Source organism: Euprymna scolopes, chromosome 2 (assembly GCF_053919585.1).
Source record: "Euprymna scolopes isolate OS-2025 chromosome 2, ASM5391958v1, whole genome shotgun sequence".
NCBI classification, from domain to species: Eukaryota; Metazoa; Mollusca; class Cephalopoda; order Sepiida; family Sepiolidae; genus Euprymna; species Euprymna scolopes.
In genome coordinates, this window is record NC_136483.1 from 27,493,000 (window position 1) to 27,517,567 (window position 24,568).

A 24,568-nucleotide genomic window follows, 5' to 3' on the forward strand; every position below is an offset into this window, starting at 1 on the left:
AGCGACTCCTCCTTGTAGAAAAGTGCCCAGTTGAGGATGAAGGAATTAATGTTTTTAGCTAATTTTTTTATATTTGTCATCCGGAGGGTCGTCCTTCAAAACAATACAAATCTTGTGAAAATCTGTTGCCTCTGTTGAAAGTTTACATTTAAACAGACAGATGAGATTTATATTATAGATGACTATTGCCAACTGTAAAATAGCAAAATTGACACCAATTTAAAAATATATTGTAAAAATATGATTAATTTATCACTAGTGCCCATGTTTTTTAGCAAGTTTTTAACCTCCAGAGTATGGAAACCCATAACGGATAGCTTACTAATATGTTAGCCATAACATTGTTGTGGTTTGCCTGATCACCATTCCCATATTTGTAAACAAAAACACGCTGTCAGCTAAAATATGACATGCTTGGAAATACGCCATGACCACGCATGCTAAAAATAGCAACAACCCTTTCTTCAACAACAAAGAAAAAGCACAAAACTCAATTTTTCACAACAAAATAAAATAACAGACATTTTATTTTGGTGCGGAGAGTAAAGTATATGCATGCAATAAATGCTACAGACATTTTTGTGTGCAAGAAATCCTGTCTAAAATTTACTACAGCACTCTGTTTTTCAGTGCTAGTCGACTATAGCATGAACAGCTTTTCATACAAAAAGCAGCTTTCACAACAAATCATCAGAACAGCAGGGAGAAGGAGCTTCTCGCGCAGTGACTTACATGTGCCCAGTCAGATGGATTAAGCCCACCAGTCCCCAACTCACTCCTTCAAATTTCAGAGACTTCAGCTTACTCTTGCAGCGATTTCGGCTCGCTCCAGCAGCTCTCCAACTTACTCTTGCAGCTTCCAGAGACACTAACTTACTCCTGCAGTGACTCCAGTAGATGCCCAGCTTACTCCTGCAGCCTCCAACTCATTCCCTGCAGCTCCAGCACTTCCAGCCACCAACTACCAGTTTCCAGTGCTCACTGACGCCCAGCTAAGCGTTTCAGTGCCTACTAACATCCAACTATCGTCCGACTATGTCTATACCTCAAGGACCCAAGAATCTCAACCTCACAAAACACCCATTATCACTCCAGCTGATTCGGAATCCATTGCCATACATTTTACCTTTTTTCTTAGTAAATAGCAATACATCCTGATGATAAAACGCTTTGGATAATCAGATTTCAAGGGGGTTCCGCTAAAATTGTCATGTTTTAAAAACCAAAGCACGTTAAGTCCCCAAAATAACACCGTTTTGTTGGGAAATGAATATACTTTCAAATGAATTAATAAATAATAATGTAGATTATATATTTTAAGAGTTTTAAGCAAATAAAGTGATAAAAATGTTAACATCATAAAGCGGCATTTTCAGTAAGATTTTGTAAGGATCCCCTACCCCCCCCCCCCCCGATTTGTAAATGGTCCTACCGCATTTGTGTTAAGAATTTTTTCATGAAATTTGGAAATTAACTGGAAGAGTTGTCACTTTTAATAGATTGGAGTGCCCGAAATTCTTTTGATGATTCATTTTTTTTTTTTTTGTGTTTAAAAGAAAAGACTTCAACATGACGAGTACTGAAAATTTTGAAAAAAAATTTCTTCACGCACCCGCTGTTAAATAAATCAATCTATTTACTATTTTTATCGATTAAAAGTAAAATTATAACCTGTTTTCTCTTGTGGTACCGAGCAATTTAAAATCATAAAAAATAATGATAATAATAATGGAATAAAAATTGTTTATTTTTTAAAAAAAGTATCTAAAAACTATCTGTAGTAGCAGCAGCAGCAATATAATCAGCCATAGCACGGCTGTAAACAAACGGCTTTTTGTTAATTTTTTTATTCTAGAATGAAATTAAAAATGAATATAAAAAATGTTCTTACATATTTAGTTGGAGCTATTCTTTTATCAGAACATAATTAGCTTAATTAGAGCTATTCGGTTATCAAAATATATAATTGAAGCAATCCCAACCAGTCTGGCGTTATTTCTGGTCAAATTTTTTAAAACTATATCTACTTCAGTATTTTCACTAATTTTCTGTTTTTGAGCGATCATCGAGACTCCCAAGATGTGATTCTCTCATGTTGGACATTTTTGTTCTAAAGTAACACTAAACACTACTTGTTTTTTAAACTAAATAAATGCTCCTAAAAACTTACAAAGTTAGGTAGAAAATGAACACTTAGAAAAATCAATTTTATTTTTTTAAAAACAACAGTAAACAAGTAAAGATATTCTTTTTTAAATGTGTGTATTCTCTTTTAAAACAATATCTTTCAATTACCGTCATAAAATGTGTTTTCAATCGATATTTATTCAATAATGGACGAGTTTTCCTACCTAACAAAAATGGACGAGTCTTTCTAATATATATATATATATATATATATATATATGATGTTGTTTATTTGTTTGCGATACTTAAATCTTTTTAATCAGTTTTCGGCCAGAAATTTGGCTGCGAAGGGGTCAAAGTTCAATGATTTGACCTTTGAGATTTCTAGCAAACTCCTCCGCCAATTTTGGAGTTAAACACTCGAAATTTTAGATATAGGTTCCTTGGACATGGATCAAACTTTTTAACTTGATTTGAACCCAAAACAAATGTTAAGGGGTCAAAATTGGGGTCAAAGTTAGAAAGAAATTGACCTTTTAGCCAATTTTTGGTCTAAACATTTGAAATTTTACATAAAGTAATAGGGCAAGCTTTTTAATCAGTTTTTGACCGTGAATTTGGCTACCAAGGAGTCAAAGTTCAAAAGATTTGACCACTGCCGTCTATAGCAAACTATTCAGCAAATTTTGGGTCAAAACATTTAAAATTTTATAAAAGGTTATTCAGTCATGCAGCAAGCTTTTTAATCAGGTTTTGGGTGAAAATTTGAAAGAGTTGACCTATGCAGACTCTACCAAACTCCTCCGTGAATTTTGGCTCTAAACACTTGAAATTTTAGATGTAGGTTACCTGGACATGAGTCAAACATTTTAATATATATATATACATATATATATATATATATATATATATATATATATATACGAGCAAACAGTTAATAAAACATGTTAAAAACACTTTGAAATGAGTTAAAAACATATTTAATCTGAAAAGGAAACACTAGATAAGTGGATAGTCCTTAATCCGTGGAGTTTTGAAGAAATACTTTCCTTTTCATCAGAGGGTAGGAATTAGCAAAATGCGGGATCAGATTTTGCATGCAAAAGTATTTGATGAAACAACAAGTAAGTCAAAGATCTTACTTGATAACAAAAAAAGTGAAGCAGAGGGAATATGGTGAAGAAAAATGTGATTACACATGAATGGATAGTCTGGTGGAAGATAAATAATCCAGTGACGGTAAAATCCAAATATATAACTTCAAGAACTTTCTTGAAGTTATATATTTGGATTTTTACCGTCACTTTTGTAAAAATGTTTTTGACTTCTGATGGGGGTATGAAACGAATGGATTCGCCAATCATTTTTATAACCAACAGCTGTGCTAAACAATCAATCAAAACGTCGCAAAATTATTATAAAAATTGTCGAATTTTGGATTCAATCAGTTCGCCGTTTGCTACGTCACGGACCGCATTTAATTCTTCGCCGCCATCTTGGTTACTGATCTGAACTACGCCGCCATCTTGGTTACTGATCTGAACTACGCTGCCATCTTTGTTCAACATATCTCAGAACTTAAGAGGTTAACTACGCGACAGACCGCATTTGATTCTTGGTCGCCATCTTGGTTACTGATCTGAACTAAGCCACCATCTTTGTTCAACACACGTCTCAAAACTTAACAGGTTATGCACCCAGCAGCCACCATCTTTTCTTTTTACGGATCGGAATCTAAATTCGAATTGTGGCAGGTAAAATTTCTGGGATATCTAAGGATTCGAAAACTGCACAGTCATACAATCTACAACAGAGAATCCAAACGACTCCAAATTTCTCGAAAAAAACACGACTGTTTTTGCAGAACTGATTCAATGTTTAGACGATAGAAGTCTGTCTCTGATTAGAAGAGACACATTGGACGATGGGAGGAAAGCATTGAACATATTACGAGAACATTATTTATCAAAAGGGAAACCGAAAATAATATCCCTATATACAGAATTAACCTCTTTGAAACATAACGAGGATGAAACGATTACCGACTACGTCACAAGGGCAGAAACAACCGCCAATGCCTTAAAACTCTCAGGTGAAATAAGCGATAGCTTGTTGATACCAATGACCCTGAAGGGAGTTCCAGCCGATTTTAAACCATTTACAACTGTTATAACTTAGAAAGATAAACCACTAAATTTCAGCGAATTTAAAGTGGCATTGCGCAGTTACGAAGAGACTAATCGTATGCTGGTGGACAATAATAACTCCAGCAATATTATGAAGTTCAAAAATGCTTCTCGAAAGCAGACATCACCAAATTACGCAACTCACCGCAACATATTCTCCAAAAGTAATTTTCTCAAGAAAAAGAATAAAATTATCTGCTATAATTGTGGACGACCCAACCACAAAAGTTTCCAATGTCGATATAAACGCTCTAAAATGGACTCCGTAAAAAACGTTGAGAACTTTGAGGAAGAACATACATTTCTATTCACATGTAACTTTGACAATATCACAAACGGTAAAAACCTCCTTGTAGACTGTGGTGCTACAGCGCACGTTATCACCAAGGAATCTGATTTTATTAATTTTGATTCAAACTTTAATCCTCAAAGTCATTTTGTCGAACTTGCCAACGGTAGTCAAATAAATGATATAGTCTTGAAAAGAGGCGATGCTAAAATATACCTAAAAAATAATAAAGGCGAAATCTGTAACTGTATTCTAAAGAATGCTCTGTTCATACCTACATTTAAGCAAGACATATTTTCCGTGAAGGCTGCAATTAAACAAGGCGCGAATATACAATTTGGCCAAAATACATCAAAATTGACATACCCCAATCGAACTGTATTTGACATTAAAGAAAATGGCCGACTATATTATTTAAAAAGTATGGTTCCCTCAAAAACTGCCTGTCACGACTTGGAAACCTCGCATAAAATTCTAGGACACTGCAATACAGCTGATATTAAAAAATGACCAAATGTAGTCGAAGGCATGAAAATAATACCTTCAGACGATCTTCCAAATTGTGATGTGTGTGCACAGGGGAAAATGACAAAAGATATAAGCCGAACACCAGACAAAAAAGCTACGAAAATTCTCTCACTTGTGCATTGTGACTTATCAGGTCCGATCAGCCCGATGGGGAGAAACAATCTAACGTACGTTTTGAACTTTATTGATGATTTTTCCGGTTTAATTATGGTTTATTTTCTAAAAAACAAATCCGACACTATCCTCGCCATTAAGAAATATTTAGTTGATGTCACTCCGTACGGTTCAGTAAAATGTATTCGCTCAGAAAATGGGACTGAATTTACTAGTAAAGACTTTGAACTTCTATTAATTAAACACGAGAAATCGACGCCGTACTCCCCCTTCCAAAATGGCACAGCTGAAAGGGCATGGCGAACCCTTTTTAAGATGACAAGATGCCTACTTATCGAATCGAAATTAGCGCATAGTTTATGGACATACGCTTTAATGGCAGCAGCATATATCAGAAATAGATCGTTCAATAAGAGGCTAGGAAAAACGCTGTATGAAAAGTTTTGCGGTATAAAACCTAAACTGAATAGAATGCATCTATTCGGTTCTGATTGTTTTGCATTCATAGAAAACACTAGTAAACTAAATACTAAAAGCAAAAAAGTTACTTTCGTAGGTTATGATAAATATAGTCCGGCATATTTAATCTACTTTGCAGCTAAAAATGCCATAAAAAGGGTTAGATGTGTAAAATTCAGTGATACATTAAATTTTAAAAATGGCGATCCAGTGAATGAAAAACATGAAATATTGCCTAGCATCTTAATCGATCACAATGAAAATATTAATAATGACGATTACAGTACTTCTGACGAAAACAATAACCAGACATGTCGATACCCAATAAGGGAGCGAAAAAGGCCAGACTTACAAATTGAAAAGATAGAAGATTACGCCGTGGATTACTGTTATTCGTTGAACAGCGACCGGAAAGTTATAATGAGGCGATTAATTCACAAAATCACCAAGAATGGGAACAAGCTATGGTATCCAAATTGAAAGCTTTATCTGAAAATAATACATACGAAATAGTGGCAAAACCAACAGATAAAAATATAATTTCTTCACGCTGGGTTTTTTCCAAAAAAATCACAGCTTCTGGCAGTGAAACTTTTAAAGCAAGATTTGTAGCGAAAGGTTTCTCACAAATTCCTGGAGTGGAATATTGTGCAACATTTTCACCAACGACAAATTTAACGATAATTAGAATTTTATTACAACTTGCCACGCAATATGATTTAAAAATACATCAAATGGATGTAAAAAATGCTTACTAAAATGCTCTGATTGACTGTGAAATCTACATTTACCCTCCATAGGGATTTAAAATGAAAAATAAAAATTGGGTGTGGAAATTAAATAAATCGTTATATGGACTAAAACAAAGTGCACACAATTGGAATTTAACACTCCATAATTATTTAATAGAACAGGAATTCAAACAATGTCCCATAGATGCGTGCATGTATACCAAAAATGTAGGTAATAAATTGTTGATTTTGTTTTTTTGGGTTGATGATATATTGCTCGCCTCAAACTGGGACAACACTTTAAGAGATGTTAAAAATGAATTAAATAAAACATTTAAAATGGCCGATCTTGGACGACTGTCATGGTTCCTTGGTATAAAATTTACCTGTGAAAATGAAACTATAACTATGAACCAATCATGATACATTGAAAAAATTCTGCTCAAGTTCGGAATGCAAGATTGTAAGCCGTGTTCAACTCCCGTCGAAATGGACATAAATAAAAATATAGGGACCGAAACAAAATTCATAGATAACCGAATATACAGGGAAATGGTAGGAAGCCTCATCTACTTGATGACCGCAACAAGGCCTGACATATGTTACACTGTAACAAAGCTATCTCAAAACTTATCGAAACCGACAATTAAAGACCTTAATCGTGCAAAACAAATCCTTCGTTACGTAAAAGGAACCAAGGAACAATCTTTAAGATTTAAAAAATCCACATAGTTAGCCCAATCTGAATCCGAGAAGCCTTCTAAATTTAGAAAATTTAGAAGGCTTCTCGGATTCAGATTGGGCTAACTCTGAGGATAGAAAGAGTATAACTGGGTATTGTTTTAGACTGTCAAAGACTGGACCTATGATCTCTTGGAAAACTAAAAAGCAACAAATTGTTGCACTTTCTACTTGTGAAGCAGAATATGTGGTTCTTACTCATTCCGCGCAGGAGGCAATTTTTCTGAACACCCTTCTAAAATCTATTTTAAAACCAGATCTAAGTAAAAAAACCTATAGTAATTCATTGTGATAATCAGGGCAGTATCTTATTAGCAAGTAATTCTATGATTCTTCAAAGGTCGAAGCATATTGATATCAGATATCATTTTATAAGGGATGAAATAAGAAAAAAAAATCTATTACTCTTATGTGACGTCTGAGAATAATATAGCCGACATTTTCACTAAACCTATAAAAAGAATAAAATTAAGACATTTTATAACCGAACTTTTTGGAATCTAATTATGAATAAATCTCTTTTCAGAAACCCAAAAGGAGAAGCATGAACAGTTAAAATCACACCAAAAAAAAAAAAAATTGTAAATTGTCCCAGGCACGACGTTAAACTGCGACCATTTCTACCTTACTAACCAAATTAACCAATTAATACCTAACATAATGTTTCCAGTTTTTTGTTACAAAAAAAAAAAAGAAAAAAAAAGCCACTTGTTAAAACCCTTTTGTAAACTTCCTATTTTGTCAAATAGTTCTTTTTGTATCTTTTTTTTGGCAAACATTTGTTAAAACAAAACAAAAATGTATATTTGTGAATTTTTGAGCATATGTTTATATGTATTTGAAAAGTATTCTATTTGTATGTTTATATATATTTAAAAAGTGTTTATTTTTATATGTATCAAAAAAAAAAAAAAATGGCTTCTTTTTGCACACATTATACCAATATATTAATTCTTTTTGACCGATGAGAATAAAGATAAATTCCCATAAAACCAGAAGAAAAAGAAAAAAAAAAAACAATTATTTTATTGGCTTATTTTTCTTTGTTCATTTATTTTTTTATTTATTTATTTTTCTTTCCTTTTTTCAAGTGAAACCAAAATTGAATCCGAAAGGATTTTTCCATGATATCAAAAAAGGGGGTGTGTAAAAAGGTTTTCACTTCTAATGGGGGTATATATTTAATTGCTGCCCACATCAGCAATATTTGGCACAAGGCCAGAAAGTGGGAACCCTGCAGGCTCCCCTAAAGAATGGACACTCCTGCAATTTTAAAAATTGCCTGAGAACCCCGTTGGCATTCCCCGGTCGGGGCGCGTCAGGCAGCAAGCAATAAACTTGCCCCACCGGAAAGCCCAGTGGCAAGGCCTGGGAGGGTGGACCTCCTAGGTATTACCCAGGCGGCGTACCTCAGTCCAACAGGTGCTGGGCCGGTTCCCGGCCCCTCACCTGTTGGGCTGAGTGTCAAGTGACGAATCCTTGACTTGTACTACCCTGTCTCCATGCAGCCGAAGCCGCTAGGAGACCTTCCCCATCAGACGTAGTCATGGGGGTATGAGACGAATGGATTCGCCAATCATTTTTATAACCAACAACTGTGCTAAACAACCAATCAAAACGTTGCAAAATTATTATAAAAATCGTCGCATTTTTTATTCAATCAGTTCACCGTTTATTACACTCTAGTATCCGGCAACGCTCGGCCTCTGCTGGCTAAGACCAAAGTGTATTCTGTGGTCCACCCTCCAAGTGTCCGAGTTGTTTTTTTTTTTGCGCTTGACTTCGCAAGGACCAGCCCCTTCTTGGGGATTTGGACCCGCAAAGTTTTGCTTGTTATTGCTTTTTTGTGATTGTTTTTGTTATTGCCCTCGGGCAAATTACTAACTGTTTTTGTTTTCCTTTTTGTTGCAGGTAATCCGAGGTCCAGCTAGTGCTTAAGCAGCCGACAGGACCAAGGGAAAACGACGTGCCTTTTTAGGCGAAGGTCCCCTTGGCTTCCAAATCGGCGGGCATTAGTTGGGCCTTGGGCCATCAAAATAGATGGAGCAGGCCGCTGCTCCTGCCACCTTGGGGGACGCCCCAGGTGTAGGTGCCAAGAAGGGTTTGGGGGGTGCCGTCCCGAAAGGCATCCCCTTGTCGAGAAGGGTCTCGGGGGTCGCCACCCCCAGTTCGGAAGGGTCGAGTGCCGGTGCGGTTCCGGGGGTCGCCACTCCCACTCAGAAGGGTCGTCGTCGGTTGCGTCGCGGTCGGTTTCGGGGGTTGCCACCCCAAAAGGCACCCCTAGAGCAGTAGCGTCTGGCAGGGTTGCGGGCGCAGAGGATACCCCCAGGTCAATGGAGTCGAGACCCTGGATAACGCCAGCCACGGTTATAGCCACAACCAGGGAGCAGGAGGTGGAGGCCTGGCGAAGGTTTGTAGAGGAGACCCCAGGCGGGCCGTGGAAGGTTGAAAAGAAAAGGAGACCAGCTAAGCGATGGTGGGTGCGGGACGAGGAGGAAGCTCGCCAGTCACAGTCCGAGAGAAGCAGCCCGAGGAAAAGATCGGCGGAAGGGTTGAAGAAGGCAAGATCAATGGAGGTGTTCGTGGTGGATGGGTGCTCCCCGGGGATGGGGGGATCAGCTAGCGTGGAGCCAGTGCAAAAGGAGGAGTGGCCAGCCCTCGCAACGTCAGATTCACCTATCCCGGCAGCCCAGAGAACACCGCGGGCAAAGACGGTGGCAGCAGCAGTGGCAGCGTTGGCGGAAGTCCAGTCCACGGGTGAACAGCAGAGCTAGGGACCAAAGGAAAGGAAGGCATAGTTCCCAGCTTACTACAAACAGCTGTTTCAGACAAAATACAAAGAGCTCGTGGACGGGAACAATATCGCCATAGTCCCGGAGACGTTGGAAGGAATAAGGGAGCGCTCCGTCTCCCTGCTAACTTTGGACGCAAAGGGAAAGGGACTAAAAGGGGTCCCAAAAGACAAGATGATGGAGCTCCTGGGCGAAGTTAAGATTCCAGCGCAATACGCGGTCAGAAGGTTTAATGCCATGTGGGAGGTCCTCTTGCCGACAAAAGAAGAGGCGGAGAAGCTGGCAAGAGGGGATCTCACATGGCGGGACATTCGCATCAGACCTGAATACCTGTCAAAGAGACGTACGACGGTGACGATATCAGGAGTCTCCTGTTTCCTAGAAGAAGACCAGCTGGGGGCCATCATGTCCCAGTATGGGGAAGTAGAGGAGGTGGAAGCAGTGAAAGGCCCCCGTAATATTCTAACAGGGGAATATAAATTTCTGATGCGGCTGTCAAGGAAAGAGTTCCATGGAATTCCCGCCCAGTTGACATGCGAGGGCTGGTCAATGGTGGTCATCATAGAGGGCAGAAGACCACAATGTTGGCAATGCCAAAAAACAGGGCACGTGGCCAGATTCTGCCCTCTAAAGAAAACATCAGAGACGAGCAATCCAGGACCAGAGGAAGCACAGACCAAGACAAAAGAGACCCCGATGGCGGTAGATACCACAAACAAGTGTAGTACGGTTGTAGCGAAGAAGGGGAGAAAAGTGGAACCGGCTCCACGGGCTGAATTAAGACCGATAGCAACAAAAAGAAACATCAGCAATAGGTCATCCGGATCGGAGAGCGACGGAGGGGATGACAAGCAGCTAGAAAAAAGAGAGAAGAAAGACCAGCCCACTGAACCTCCAACCCCCCCCCCAAGAGGATGTTCTGCCAACCCCTCCCCTATTCACAACACCAACCAGCGAAACGGAGCATACGGAGGCTCTAACAGAAACGACGGTAAAAATCGAAAAAACCATAGAAAAAGAAGCCCCGGGAAAAACAGCAGAAAAGTCGGCAGCAACAAGAGCTGAAAAAACCAGAAAATTCCCTTTCTGGCCCGGGGAGAGAGTTTGCGAAGCCGACATAAGTAACACAGTCAGTGACCTCAATGGAAGGCAGAGGAGGCACCTTAAAGAACTGGAAAGCCTCTCAAAGGTTGAAAACAAGGAGGTCACTGACCCAAGAAACTTTCCGGATGCTCCGTCACTAATTACGTTCGTCCAGGTGAATAGGGGAGGAAGAGCAAAAGCGCTCTGGAGAATGGTGGAGGAGGCAAAAACCGCGTTCAAAGGCCTCAAAATCGTGGACAGGGAGCACCCATCGCTGAGTAAAATAAATACCCAATGTAAGGGGAGGGTCCCGCTTTACATTCACTTCTCCCTCTATAGGGCTCTTAAAATGACGTTCCCCTTGGACGTGGGGGGCCTGGCTCGAGACGGACGGCTTATGTCCGACCTGCTCGTGGGCAGTCTTGGTCAGGCCTTCGACGTACTGAATCCCGAGGACTTTAGACCCTTAGTAGAGGAATATTACTAGTTAGGGAAACATGGCCTTGAACCTAGCTAGTTTAAATGCAAGGAGCATGAGATCTCAAAGCAAGGCTGCTCGCGTGCTGAGGGATCTTGTGGCCCTTGAGGTAGACGTAGCTGCCCTACAAGAGACCCACTTTGTTGGGGATGGGGACTGCGATGTGCTGGTAAACGATTTTGATGTTGGCAGCCTCCATAGCCGGGGGGTTTCTGTACTGGTGAGTCGCACCCTGACTGCGACGGTTACACTTGTCCACGCGGACGCTCATGGGAGGCTGGTCGTGGTCGATGTTGCCGTTAAAAGCAACGCGTTCCGGATCGTGGCAGTTTATGCGCCCAACATCCAAAGCGAGAGGGTTTCCTTTTTTTCGGTGGGTGGAGGTGTTTCTCTCTTCAGGTCCGGAGGGGGTAGTGCTAATGGGGGACTGGAATGCCATCCTGGACCCCAAGATAGATAAGGTCGGGGGGCTAGTGGGTCGGAGTGGTTTGAAAACAGCCTGTCTGGCCTGATAGCCTCGTGCGATCTGGTCGACAGGTTCCGTCTGGATCACCCAAGGAGAGAGATGTGGACGTGGCAATCTAGTTCGGCCACCGGTCCGAGTACATACTTGGACCGAATGTTAATTAGAATTAGATGTAGATTTCCTATCTTGTCCCACGTTCCACTGGCTAGGTCATTTGGACCACAAACTTGTGTTGGCCCATTTGAAATTAGGTAATAAGCCTAAGTTGGCTGGCTACTGGAAGATGAACGTCTCCTTGTTGGAGTCGAACGACTTTCAGGAGCAGCTGACAACACTAATTCAGAGGGAGTTAGTGGGGGCGGTTACTGGGAGTAGCTGGTGGGTTAAGCTTAAGGTCACCATTAGGCACTTTTGTGTCCAATACAGCCAACGCCTCACGCTAATTAGGGCTCGGACTAAAAGGCACCTAGAGGATAGACTGACCCGGGCGGTAGCAGGGGGGGGGGCCTAGATCTAGCTCTAGTTAAGGGGGACCTCAATCGCTTGGCTAGCGAGCGATATGAAGGTCAAGTAGTTAGGGCTAGGTTAAACAGAGTCTTCAACAAAGCCGTGAATGTTGACGCTGTTGAGCGTAAGGCCGCTCTAAGACGTGGCTCGGATGGGTACATTCGGGAGGTGAAAAACCTGGAAGGGCGCTCTCTCGTGTCGGCACGGGAGATCTGCAATGGGTTTCGGCAACATTTGGAGGAGCGCTTCACCCAACTACCCAGACTCCGCGGCCAGGAGTTTGGCAGCTATTTAGCTGGCTTGCCCCGCCTTACTGCGGCCCGAGCGGCTAGCTGCGAGGGGATGGTTACGGAGCGTGAGGTCATTACTGCGTTGAAGCAGGTTGGCCACAACAAATCTCCGGGGCTTGATGGTTTGCCCTACGAATTGTTCTTGAGGCTGTCGCCCATGTTTGTGCCCCTTCTGACGGGCGTGTTTAACCACTGGTTTGCCCAGGATTAAATCCCGAGGCAGGTAACCAAAGGAGTGGTCACGCTTCTGAAGAAGGGGGACCAGCATGGAGGGGGGAATTTAGACGATTATAGGCCCATTACTCTGCTTAACGCAGATTTCAAAATTTTGGCCCGTGTTTTTGCGAACCGACTGCAGGTCGTTATCGGTGACTGGGTCGAACCGGATCAGAACTACGCTGTGAAGAATCGATCAATTCAGAACAATCTGCACTTGGTTCGCACGATCTTAGAGGGGTTAGAAGATGACACTGAAGCCACGCTGATCAATTTAGATCAGTCCAAGGCATTCGACAGGGTGGACCATGGGTTCCTGAGGGCTGTTGTGGAAACCGCCGGCTTTGGTCCGGACTTCCGCAAATGGATCTCCGCCCTGTATCGTGATCCCGTGGTAGTGGTGCAGGTAAATGGTAGGTTGTCGGAGCCTTTTGGGTTCTCCCGGTCGGTGCGGCAGGGTTGCCCGCTGTCGCCTCTGTTGTATGTCCTGGCGTTGGAACCCTTCCTTCGCAAATTAAGGGACGAGGGGGCGAGACCAGTCCTGCGCGGCATAGCTCTGCCTGGCGGCAAATTTGCCAGGGTGTCCACGTACGCTGATGACGTCACCGTGTTCGTTGCACAACATAGCGATATTAAAGCGGTGATAGAGGCGATCGCTGAGTATGAAGTTGTTACAGGGGCCGTGATCAATCGCAGCAAGTCCGTTGGCCTGCGGTTGGGCGCCTGGACCGGGGTAAGCTTGCTTCCAGGTGCGTTCGGCTGGACTGATGGCCCAGTAAAGATCCTCAGTGTGTGGTTCGGGCCGGACCTCCAGTTGGACAAGAATTGGTCGGAAGTACAGACTAAGGTCGAGTCGTCGGTTGGGACTTGGATTCGGAGGAAATTGTCCTTAAAGGGTCGCGCGGAGGCATGTGCTACGTACGTGTTTCCTTTGATCCTTTACCGTTTATCTGTTCTTCTCCTGCCTGCGGAATGCTGTAAGGCTTTATAGCGCCTCCTTTTCAAACTTCTATGGAAGGGAGGAAAGCTGTATGTCCACAGACAGGTCTGTACGCAGAAGCTTAGCGAGGGAGGCTTGGGGATGCCTGATTTGCAAAGCCACAAGCACGCAGAAAGATTGGCGTTCCTGAGTCGGACACTGATGGAGGAAACGCACTGGGTACCAGTCGTGGAACAAGCTTTTCCACGGCTCATATCCGCCCCTGCCGCTGAAGGTCGCAGAAGACCGGTGGGGGAACGGTGTTTCCTGACCGAATGCCGAGCCGCCCTTAGGGCATTGCCAGGGTCCAGGGACCTTGCACGGCCTAGGTGGAGGCTATATGAGGAGTTAGTGGTGGGAACTGCAAAAGACCCGCTGGTGGAGCGGCTACATCTGTCGAGGGGGGAAATTCTCTCGCTTTGGAATTGGGCGCCTGCCAGTAGCTACATCAATAATTCTGAATTTTCAATTACGTGGAGGCTAGTCCGGGATGCGTTGCCACCCTTTGGCAGACTAGCCAGGGATTGTAGGAATAGTGAATATTATTATCCCCCGTGCCCATGCTGCAATGATGAAGAGGAGGAGGAGACGAGAAAACACGCGTTCTTTCTTTGCAGCAGGGTGCGGAATCTCTGGGAGTATGTCGGAGGGGTAACGGCTCGCATCGACCCTGAGCGGTCGGTGCCACTTGATTTAGCATACGTAGTCGACAATGTGGGCCCGCCGTTTGACAGGGAGAAATGGGCTGTGTTTCTAGCGATCCTAGCGGTAGCTCGGTTAGTGACGTGGATTACACGTCTGGGCATTGTCTATGAGGGGCGATCTGTTTCCGATCAGGATCTGGTTGTTTATTTTAAGCATCAACTTAAAATAAAAATCAGATGTGATTGGAAAAGATTGTCCCGCATAGACTTTGATAGGAGATGGGTGCACAACACTAGTTTGTGCATCCGGCGAGGAGCTAGGTTTGAGTTCGCGTTTCCACCCTAGTGGTATTGTTCCTAAGGTGCTAAGGTTTGTTTTTTCTCGGAACCCAGCCCCTTATGTTACGTAATATAAGGTTTACCTTATAAGATGGGTAGGAATAGGCTAGGTAGGTGTGTAACCACCAAGAGTGGATAGCTTGTGCTTTGTTAGGGCCTAGACTAGGGTAGTATGTGTGTTGATCCCGTTCCCGTAGTCTTTCATTTTTCGTTAGATTGGCACTAAGATTGGCTTCCAAAGATGCCCAGTCCACTTGTTTTATTTTTGCCCATTACGAACTTTATCTTGGAAGACGCCATCCATCCCTGTTGACCCCGACCCCATGTTATTTTTCACTCAAACCCTTAAATCCTCCACTCCCCTCTAGGGAACGACCTGCTTGCTTTCACCGCGGGGGAGAGGAGCGGAAGACAGTGGGCGTTTCACACGACAAACCAGCTGTTAGGTAGGGAGGGTCCCCTTACAAACCTGCCCCCATAGGCATTTTGTTTATTTGTTGTCTTTTTCATCCTTTTTGGATGTTTTCTAGTTTGCCCTCCTCCCCATCATCTCACCTCCATTATATATATATTTAAAAAAAAAAAATTTAAAAAAAAAAAAAAATTCTTTGTTTTGTATATAAATAAGTTTTTTGTTCCTGAACATATTTGTTTTTTAATGTTTTCAGAGTGAATGTCGCCCGCCATCTCGTAAGCTGGGGAGCTGTTATTTTAAGTAGGTCCTGGTAAGAATGTTAGGCGGTTTTGCAATTATTGCATGATAGAAACTCTAGTGTAGGTTTTACTTAATAAAGTACTTGCTATCAAACACAAGTCTAGCCTAGGACTAGCAAAGACCCCTATTTTTCCCCATTTCCCCCTACTGGCCCTGGTGCCTAAGTTGTTGCGGACCCCAAATAAGGCCTTGGCAGTAGATAATGCCAAGGTCGGGGCCGTAACGACTAAATACAAGTTCGCCATTTGCTACGTCACGAACCGCATTTAATTCTTTGCCGCCATCTTGGTTACTGATCTGAACTATGCCGCCATCTGTCGGAATTTTGTTTTTTTAGGACCTCGTCATTATCAGTGCAAAGGGTGGAGGTGTCAGCATTTTCGCCAACTTGTAAACTTCACCTAACCTCTACCCTCCTTCTCATCTTGACCGCATCTAGCAGAGAACTGAGGGACCTTCCAGCTGGTGAAGATGTGTACGTCTGTCACTCTCTCTCTTTCTCTCTTGATGTTTTCCCTTTTTCTTAGTAGCCATCAACATTGCTTAACGCTGATTGGCTGGACAATTCCAGAAATCTTTCTTCCTCCATTTTTAAATTAGTTCCATAGAAGACATCGGACAGTGAAGTCTTGTTTTTTTTTTGGGAATTCCGTCGGGCCCAGCGAGCGACGTAAAATACTCAACTTCTTCATTAAGGGTGGAAGGCTCATATTAAGAGGTAAAAATTGGTGTTTCAGAAAACACCATTTATTGAAGACGGTAACCCCTTTCAGAGAAAGGAGACCAACGGAAGGAGCGTGATAGAGCCTGTCACAAAGGAGAAATAACATGACCTTTGCTATCATAAAAAACCTTGACACTTCCAAAACATGTGGACCCGACCTCATCCCAGCTGTGCTATTAAAAAAGTGCTCAGCCGAAGTAGCTCCAGTTCTCTCCAAACTCTACAACAAATGCCTTAATGAATCTTGCTTTCCGAGCTGTTGGAAAACTGCTTCTGTAGTACCAGTATTCAAGAATTCTGGCGAAAGAACTGACCCATTAAATTATCACCCTATTAGCCTCCTCCCATTTTTTGCCAAAATATTTGAGACCTTAATTAACCATGCTCTAGTCCAGCACCTTACAGATGCTAAACTTCTGACCGACCATCAATATGGGTTTAGACAAGCCCGTTCCACGGCAGACATCCTCACTGTAATCTCTGAACGCATATACCATTCACTGGACAAAGCGGGAGAGGGCAGAGCGGTTGCTCTAGATATATCTAAGGCTTTTGACAGGGTATGGCATGAGGGTCTCCTCAGGAAGATTAGATCTTACGGTATCACTGGTAGAATACTTAACATAATTAAATCCTTCTTAGATAAGAGAAAAATCCAGGTTGTCCTCGACGGTCGTACATCTAAACAATATGATATAAATGCGGGAGTGCCCCAAGGATCTATCCTTGGACCTCTGCTGTTCCTGATATTCATAAATGACCTCCCCGACAACATTGCCTCTGAGATGGGTATATATGCTGATGACACCACACTCTATAGCAGGCACGACAGGAAAACAAACGAACATATATCTAAAGTAATGGCAGAAACACTAGAGGATGACCTCCAATCAGTAGTGGAATGGGGACAAAAATGGATGGTAACGTTCAATACCACCAAGACAAAACTGGTTTCATTCAATAATTACAAGAAACCTTCTCTACCACCTATAGCAATGGCCAACGACTCTTTATCTGAGAGTACGTCTCTCAAGCTCCTTGGCCTAACGTTCACAGGAAACATGAGTTGGAACAATTACATCGAGGGCATTGCCAGGGCCGCTGCAAGGAAGGTGGGCTCTCTCTACCGTGCTAGAAAACTTCTAATACCCGAAAGTATCCTGTACCTCTATAAGGCCACTATTCGCCCATGTATGGAGTATTGCTGTCATATTTGGGCCGGTGCATCGGCTACTAGTCTCTCGCTCCTTGACAGGGTTCAAAAGAGAGTCGCAAATCTGATAGGCCCTAAACTGGCATCTAAACTTCAGCCTCTGTCCCATCGTCGAAACGTTGCATCCCTCTGCCTGTTCTACAAGTATTATAATGGTGAATGCTCTGAAGAACTGCAAGCACTTGTGCCCCCACGACGTGAACACCCTCGACAGACCCGACAAGCTGCAAAATCCCACCCCCACACTGTAGAGATCCCTAGATGTAAAAGATCTTTCTACTCCAGTAGTTTCTTCCCCAGAACTGCTAGACTTTGGAATTCCATTCCAGGTCACTGCTTCCCCAACTGTACTGACATGCATAAGTTCAAGTGCAACGTGAACCAACATCTTGCTGCCCTAATCCCTACATAGTACCCCAGTAGATGTTTCCCCTGATAGTAGCCCCCTACACCAAAGTGGCAGTGTGCCTTGTTTGGCGTGAAAATGTAATAAAAAAAAAATAAATAAATAAAAAATCAGGAAAGGAAAATTATTTCGGAAAAGAAACCTATCAGAGATAGGAAGAATTATTTCTGGGGATTCTGAAGAAAAGATAACCCCTTTTTCAGAGAACCAGGAAAAGAGAGAATAAGACCCCCCCCTTTTTTTCAGAGAACCAGGAAAAGAGAGAATAAGACCCCCCCCCCCTTTTTCAGAGAACCAGGAAAAGAGAGAATAAGACCCCCCCCCTCCTTTTTACTTTTTCTTTTAAACCTTTTGAAGGTTTTGTTTGTTAAAAAAAAGAAAAGAGACAAAGAAGAACTTTGCTATCTGCATGTTTTTCTTTTCAAAAAAAAGAGAAAAGAACTTTTTATTGAAAGACTGAAACAAGAATATTTTATAGTATGTGCTTTTATTTCAGCCTCTCTGTCAAGTAAGATTGGTTTTTTATATTTTTTTTTATTCCATGTTACAGGTTTTTAAAACCTGAGCTTAGGAAAATATAAGCAACCATGACTGATTTCTTTAAATAAATTCGAATCATTTTAAATTCATTTTGGGTTTATATTTCATTTGCTCGTTCTTTACTTTGCTTGTTTATTTTTTCCATTTTTTTTTTTTTTTCTTTAATTTGGTACCTTAAAAAGCGGATTTTGGAAACGACCCCCAAAATTCCGTTACATCTTGGTTACTGATCTGAACTACGCCGCCATCTTTGTTCAACATAATATCTCAGAACTTAAGAGGTTAACTACGCGACGGACCGCATTTGATTCTTGGTCGCCATCTTGGTTACTGATCTGAACTAAGCCGCCATCTTTGTTCAACACAAATATCTCAAAACTTAACAATCTTCCACCAGACTATCCATTCATGTGTAATCACCTTTTTCTTCACCATATTCCCTCTGCTTCACTTTTTTGTTATCAAGTAAGATCTTTGACTTGTTGTTTCATCAAATACTTTTGTATGCAAAATCCGATCCCGCATTTTGCTAATTCTTACCCTCTGATGAAAAGGAAAGTATTTCTTCGAAACTCCGCGGATTAAGGACTATCCACTTATCAAGTATTTCCTTTTCAGATTAAATATGTTTTTAACTCTTTTTCAAAGTGTTTTTTAACATACTTTATTGACTGTTTGCTCGTATTATAAGCTCTATCTCCTATTAGGTTTTATCGAGCTTTTACATCTGGCTGAAATAACTTTATAAATATTAATTCTTTAATATTTATAATATACTTTAATTTTACCATCTTGGATCATTTTGGTAAATTTAATTGTAATTTTTATTTTATATATATATATATATATATATATATATAAATTCACCGATTATTGTCGGAATTAAAGTTGTATACTGTATACGAAACGCAGTCTAAAAGTTGTCGAAAAAAAATAATTGCATTTTTAGTTTCATTTTTAAAGCACTTCATTCGTCGTAAAATGGAGAGGGACTTTAAATACCGTATCTTGGATTTGGCTGAAAATATAGAAAAAGACTTTAAAAACCTGAAGGCTTACTGTGATCTATATATTTTGAATAATCGATTGGAAATAATTAAAGCCTGTATCGATCGATTTCATGAACTGGAATCTAAAACGGTTGTCTCGTATAACGACGTTGAACCTCTTCCATTGATGATAGAGAAATGCAAAAACAACAATCGCAAACTGATTGAAATGATAACGCGATTTCAAACACTACCAGGGAGCACGGCAGATACAAACGTTGATGAAGACGCTAATAAAAATTTGCCAGCCACTGATCGAACACAGGATTTTTTCCCAGAACTCTTTCTGTTGACAAATGAATTAGGAAACGACTGGAAATTTTTTATCCGTGCTTTGGGTGTTGGGCAATCTCAGTTGGAAATAATGGTGGAGCAAAACAAGAACAATGTGAAGGAGATGATTTACACTTGTCTTACATTGTGGCTTACGAGAATTGCGGACCAAATGTCTGACGACGAAATACGTGAAACCTGGATAAAAAAGTTGCGATCCATTGAACGAAACGATTTAGTTTCTCAACTGAAATCGTTGGAAAAAAATCCACAATGATGTATAAATCATTTTGTGAGACTGTCTTCGGAATAGAAAACGAAAAAGAATCCCAAAATACAGCTTATTGGGCAAATTATGTACGACGTTAGACATTGCCAAACGAATGTGAAAAAAATACGCATTATTCCGTGACGTCAGATTTGTGTTAACTATACGAACTATGGAAAAGCGGAAGCGACTTAATGATATTTTAAAACCTTTGTTTATCTTCTTCAAACTGCAATTAATAATTAATCTTTGTTATAATTTTTGTTAGGTTTTAAAATTTACACAGTTTAATGATTAATAATATTATAAACCTTTGTATATTAAATATGAAATACGGTTTTACTGAATGTTCATTTGGTTAACTATAGTTTCCATATTTTGTTCTGTAAAAAGAGACAAACAAAATATGAGGGGGGGCTACAAAATACTTAATATTTGTGGAATAATATTTTCAAATCGGTTTTAATCTGGCGACAAAATAGCTGAAAAGAGCCATGTTTATATTAAAACTTAATATTTAAAAAAAAACTTTAAACACAAAAATCTGTTGTAACGGAACATTTTGAAATAATGGAATTTTAATCGTTTTAATCTTTTAAAAATCAATTAATTTTTAGGAAGTTTCTTTTTCTTGTCAATTCAACTGATTATAGTATATATTAATTCGAAAAAAAAAACGCTATTTAAAAAAAATAAATTAAATTTATATCATTTTTTTAATTGCAACTTCAAGGTAAATTTTTGTTCAATACGTGTATTTTAATTTTTTTTAATATATATTTTTCTTATTTGAGCTCTTATGTTTCATAATAAATAGAACTTTCGATAGATTTAAATATATTTTGTTCAAATTTCGAAAAAATAAATATGGGGGGAGGGGCACACACTAAAAAAATATTTCCATCTTGCTTATTTTATGGAAACTGCATTTTATATGTAATTTCATTCTAAAATGCATAAGTATCGAAAATTTCACGAAAATCTGACGATTAGTTGATTTTTGCTAGATTTATTAAACACGGGTATGTTTTCACGTTCGAAATGCTTATTACATGGGAACGTTATTTTAAAGCGCCAATTATTTAAACACGATTTTCGTCTCGCAATTTCATTATTTTCGTACAATGAAAATTTTTTTTTTAATTATTACTTGTTTATTTTGCCCTTCTTCTTTTAAATGGTATAAAAGTTATATTAATAATATTAATTTATTATAAAGTTACATCGTTTTACATATAGGGAGGGTAATTCTGTGGTGACTTTTGGAGGTGCCTCACGATCAATGGCCGCTGCTGTTGATTAACTCGAATTTAGGAAAATTCGTACCCGGAAAACTGGTCCCTTATTGAATATATATCTCGATTGAAAACACATTTTATGACCGTTCTTGAAGAAGATATTGTTTTTAAAATAGAGTACACATCCCATAATATTTTTGTTTAATATTTTTACTTGTTTACTGTTGTTTCAAAAAAATTAAATTGATTTTTCTAAGTGTTCGTTTTCTACCTAGCTTTGTAAGTTTTTGGTGGTTTAACTTATTTTAAAGAGTTTATTTAATAAAAAAATAAAAGAAAAACAAGTGATGTCGAGTGTTACTTTTGAACAAAAAAATGTCTGACATGAGATAATCACGTCTTAGAAGTCTCGATAATCGCTCAAAAATAGAAAATTAAAGAAAATACTGAGGTAGATACAGTTTTAAAACGAGCCCCCCCACACACACACACCTCCAAAAGAAAATAAATTTGTATATTTTTAGGTAATGTCCAAGATAACTGCTCGGAAAAAAATCAAGCTACTGAAAGTGGATACGGTTATGTAATGAAACCATATATTTATAAAAAAAAAATTACTTTAGTTTTAACATTTCTTGTGTTATTACGAAACCAACAAAAAAAGAAAACACTTCTTGTATTATCAAATAATAAAACAAATATCTTATTTAGATTATTTAGTGCTCTTTTTTTTATAAATAGTATTTTCAAGTTAAATTCAAGTTTTAAAATTTCTTTTTTGTTTATTGAATTGTTAGGTGAAAGTACTGAATGTAAGAAATTATTTCTCACATCCCAATTTACTCCCTGCAAAAGCAAAAGAATCCACAAATACAAAAGCCATATCTTTCAAACTCCAAATTTATTCAAAAGTAACAGCAAAAGTTTCTTGGTTCTGGTATTGTCCAGTTGCAAAACAGTGGCCAGTTTTGCTTCTATTGCATAGAACCAGTAGTATGAACTTCTATTGACGGAGTGGTAGTTCGTTGTTCCTCGAAAGGATCCATCTATATTCATGGTGGACGCGGCGGGAATGTTGGCGCCTATAATAAGGCATAATGTGAGTCACTTGGGACTCTAGTTGAATTGAGATAAGATCAAATATTTGGTAAATAAAACGTGAAGAAATCTTCATTAATGTCATCCTGTAATTAGGATAATTTCAGCAATATAAAATTGTCTCTGCTTGTAGAGATTTGATCTTTTGTTCACCAACAGTTTGGTGATACAACATAAGGAATTGACGTAGCTCCCTTCTCGTGTGGGAGCTGCTGATTTGGAGTCCATCCCTTGCAGAGTTCTTGCATGGACTGAAAAATAAAAGCATGATACAAAAAAAGGATGCCAAGCAAATCACCTGACTTATTCAAAATTAACCAATGACGGCCGACCACCATAACCGCGTGGGCAAGAAAAATGGCGAATGTATATCGAATTTCTCACAAGAATAGTTACAATACACCCACTAGTTCAGTAACATAAGTGCACACAACTGAAAATAATTTTTTTTTTTTAATTACAAATTTAAATCATGAATTTATTCAAACGGTCCTTTATCTCCTTAAGTTACCCCCTCATCATCTAAAAAATATATATAATAAAATATATATATATATATAAATTCAAGTTTTACGATATCTTTTTTTGTTTATGAATTTGTTAGGTGAAAGTACAGAATAGTTACAATACACTCGCCAGCCTGGTAACATAAGTATAAAAGTACCAATAAAGTGATTTTTAATATCGTATTCAGCTAAATCCATAACAATCGGTACTTGAATGAATGGCTTATTTTATTGACGCTACACCATAATCACGTGATTAAAATTTTAGCAGACGAAAAATTGTGAGACAAGAGTCAGGAATTCCAGTGTTTTCTTTTATTTTTGTTTGGTAATAATATAAAAAGTGTTAAAATTAAAGTATTTTTTAAAATAAATATATTGTTTTATGTTTCGTGTCTTGACTCCGTGATCAAGTTTTCTTTATTTTTTAAAAAATAAAAGAGTTAGGAATAATTTTTTTTAAAATATTATGGGATGTGTATTCTCTTTTAAAGATAATATCTTCTTCAAGAACGGTCATAAAATGTGCTTTCAATCGATATTTATTCGATAAAGGACCAGTTTTCCTACCTAGCAAAAAGGGACGAGTTTTCTGGGCACCGATTAACTCAACTTCGACACAGGTGATCGACTGAGTCCGTCAGTGTAAAATATCATAAAATAATCTTGTAATAAAACACTAAAACGAATTTACTCGGAACTTATTTTATGACCGGGCTATGCCGGGCATCCTTGTTAGCTTAGATAAATACTTTTGCAGTTTTAATAAAAGAGCTACAATTTTTTGGCCAAGATCAAAGTGTAGCATCTGTTTTTCAGATGCGGCACTTCCATTTCTTGTTCTCTTTCGGTGGAGGAGCAGTCCTTCACAATTGAGACAATTTTTATTTTTGTACATTTTGTCCACGTTAAAAAAACGACCCTGGTGTCTAACTCTGTCCCGTGGGGAGGCATTGTAAATAGATACAATAATATCAGAATGTCTCCATTTACGCTGAACATCTACAAAATGTCAACATCAATATATTACATATGAATGAGTCCACTGAGGAATTTCCACAGGTCCCGCTAGTTTTTATAAATGATGCGTGAACCATTCTATGGGACATTTTTTTAATGAAAAACGAAAAAGAATTTTCATATGCAGATTATTGAATATTAATGATTTATCTGAAATTGAAACGTTAAGTAAATTTAACTTTTAACAACAAACGTGAACAAGAAACCTTTTTTTATAAGTTTTTTTTATTTGATTTCTTTCTGCACTAAAACGTTTTTGTTTGTATTAAAATTATTTGAATTTATTTTGTTTATTTTTTTACTTTTCACTTTTTTTTTATTTTAAAGTAACTTCTTTACCTTTTTTTCTTTTCAACATACACTTCTCAGCTTTGTCATTCCACAACTATATCATTCTGTTTTTAAGACTTTCAGCCTTATCCACTCACAAATATGTTCTTTTACCTTCAACAGTGTATCCTTCCACTTCTTCCATTGTTCCTCCACATCGTTTGGAGCAGATCCAGCAATCGAACACTCATTCACATGGTCTTCAAACTTGCGCTTCAC

At 39.3% G+C, this 24,568-nt stretch overlaps 2 protein-coding genes across 3 annotated transcripts in view; both read left to right on the top strand.

Moving 5' to 3' along the window:
- The window catches only part of LOC145290126 (sigma non-opioid intracellular receptor 1-like), a 104,346-nt gene that overhangs the window by 58,815 nt on the left and 20,963 nt on the right, over positions 1-24,568 (top strand). The window lies entirely within an intron of this gene.
- On the top strand, positions 19,503-24,303 carry LOC145290152 (uncharacterized). Its single transcript, XM_080136463.1, has one exon. It carries the CDS (start codon positions 19,549-19,551, stop codon positions 20,164-20,166), a length of 618 nt encoding a protein of 205 aa, XP_079992589.1. The 5' UTR covers positions 19,503-19,548; the 3' UTR covers positions 20,167-24,303.

What these genes read in the sequence shown, in the direction of transcription:
- LOC145290152 (XM_080136463.1), top strand. Translation starts at nt 19,549, where the DNA reads ATGGAGAGGGACTTTAAATACCGTATCTTGGATTTGGCTGAAAATATA.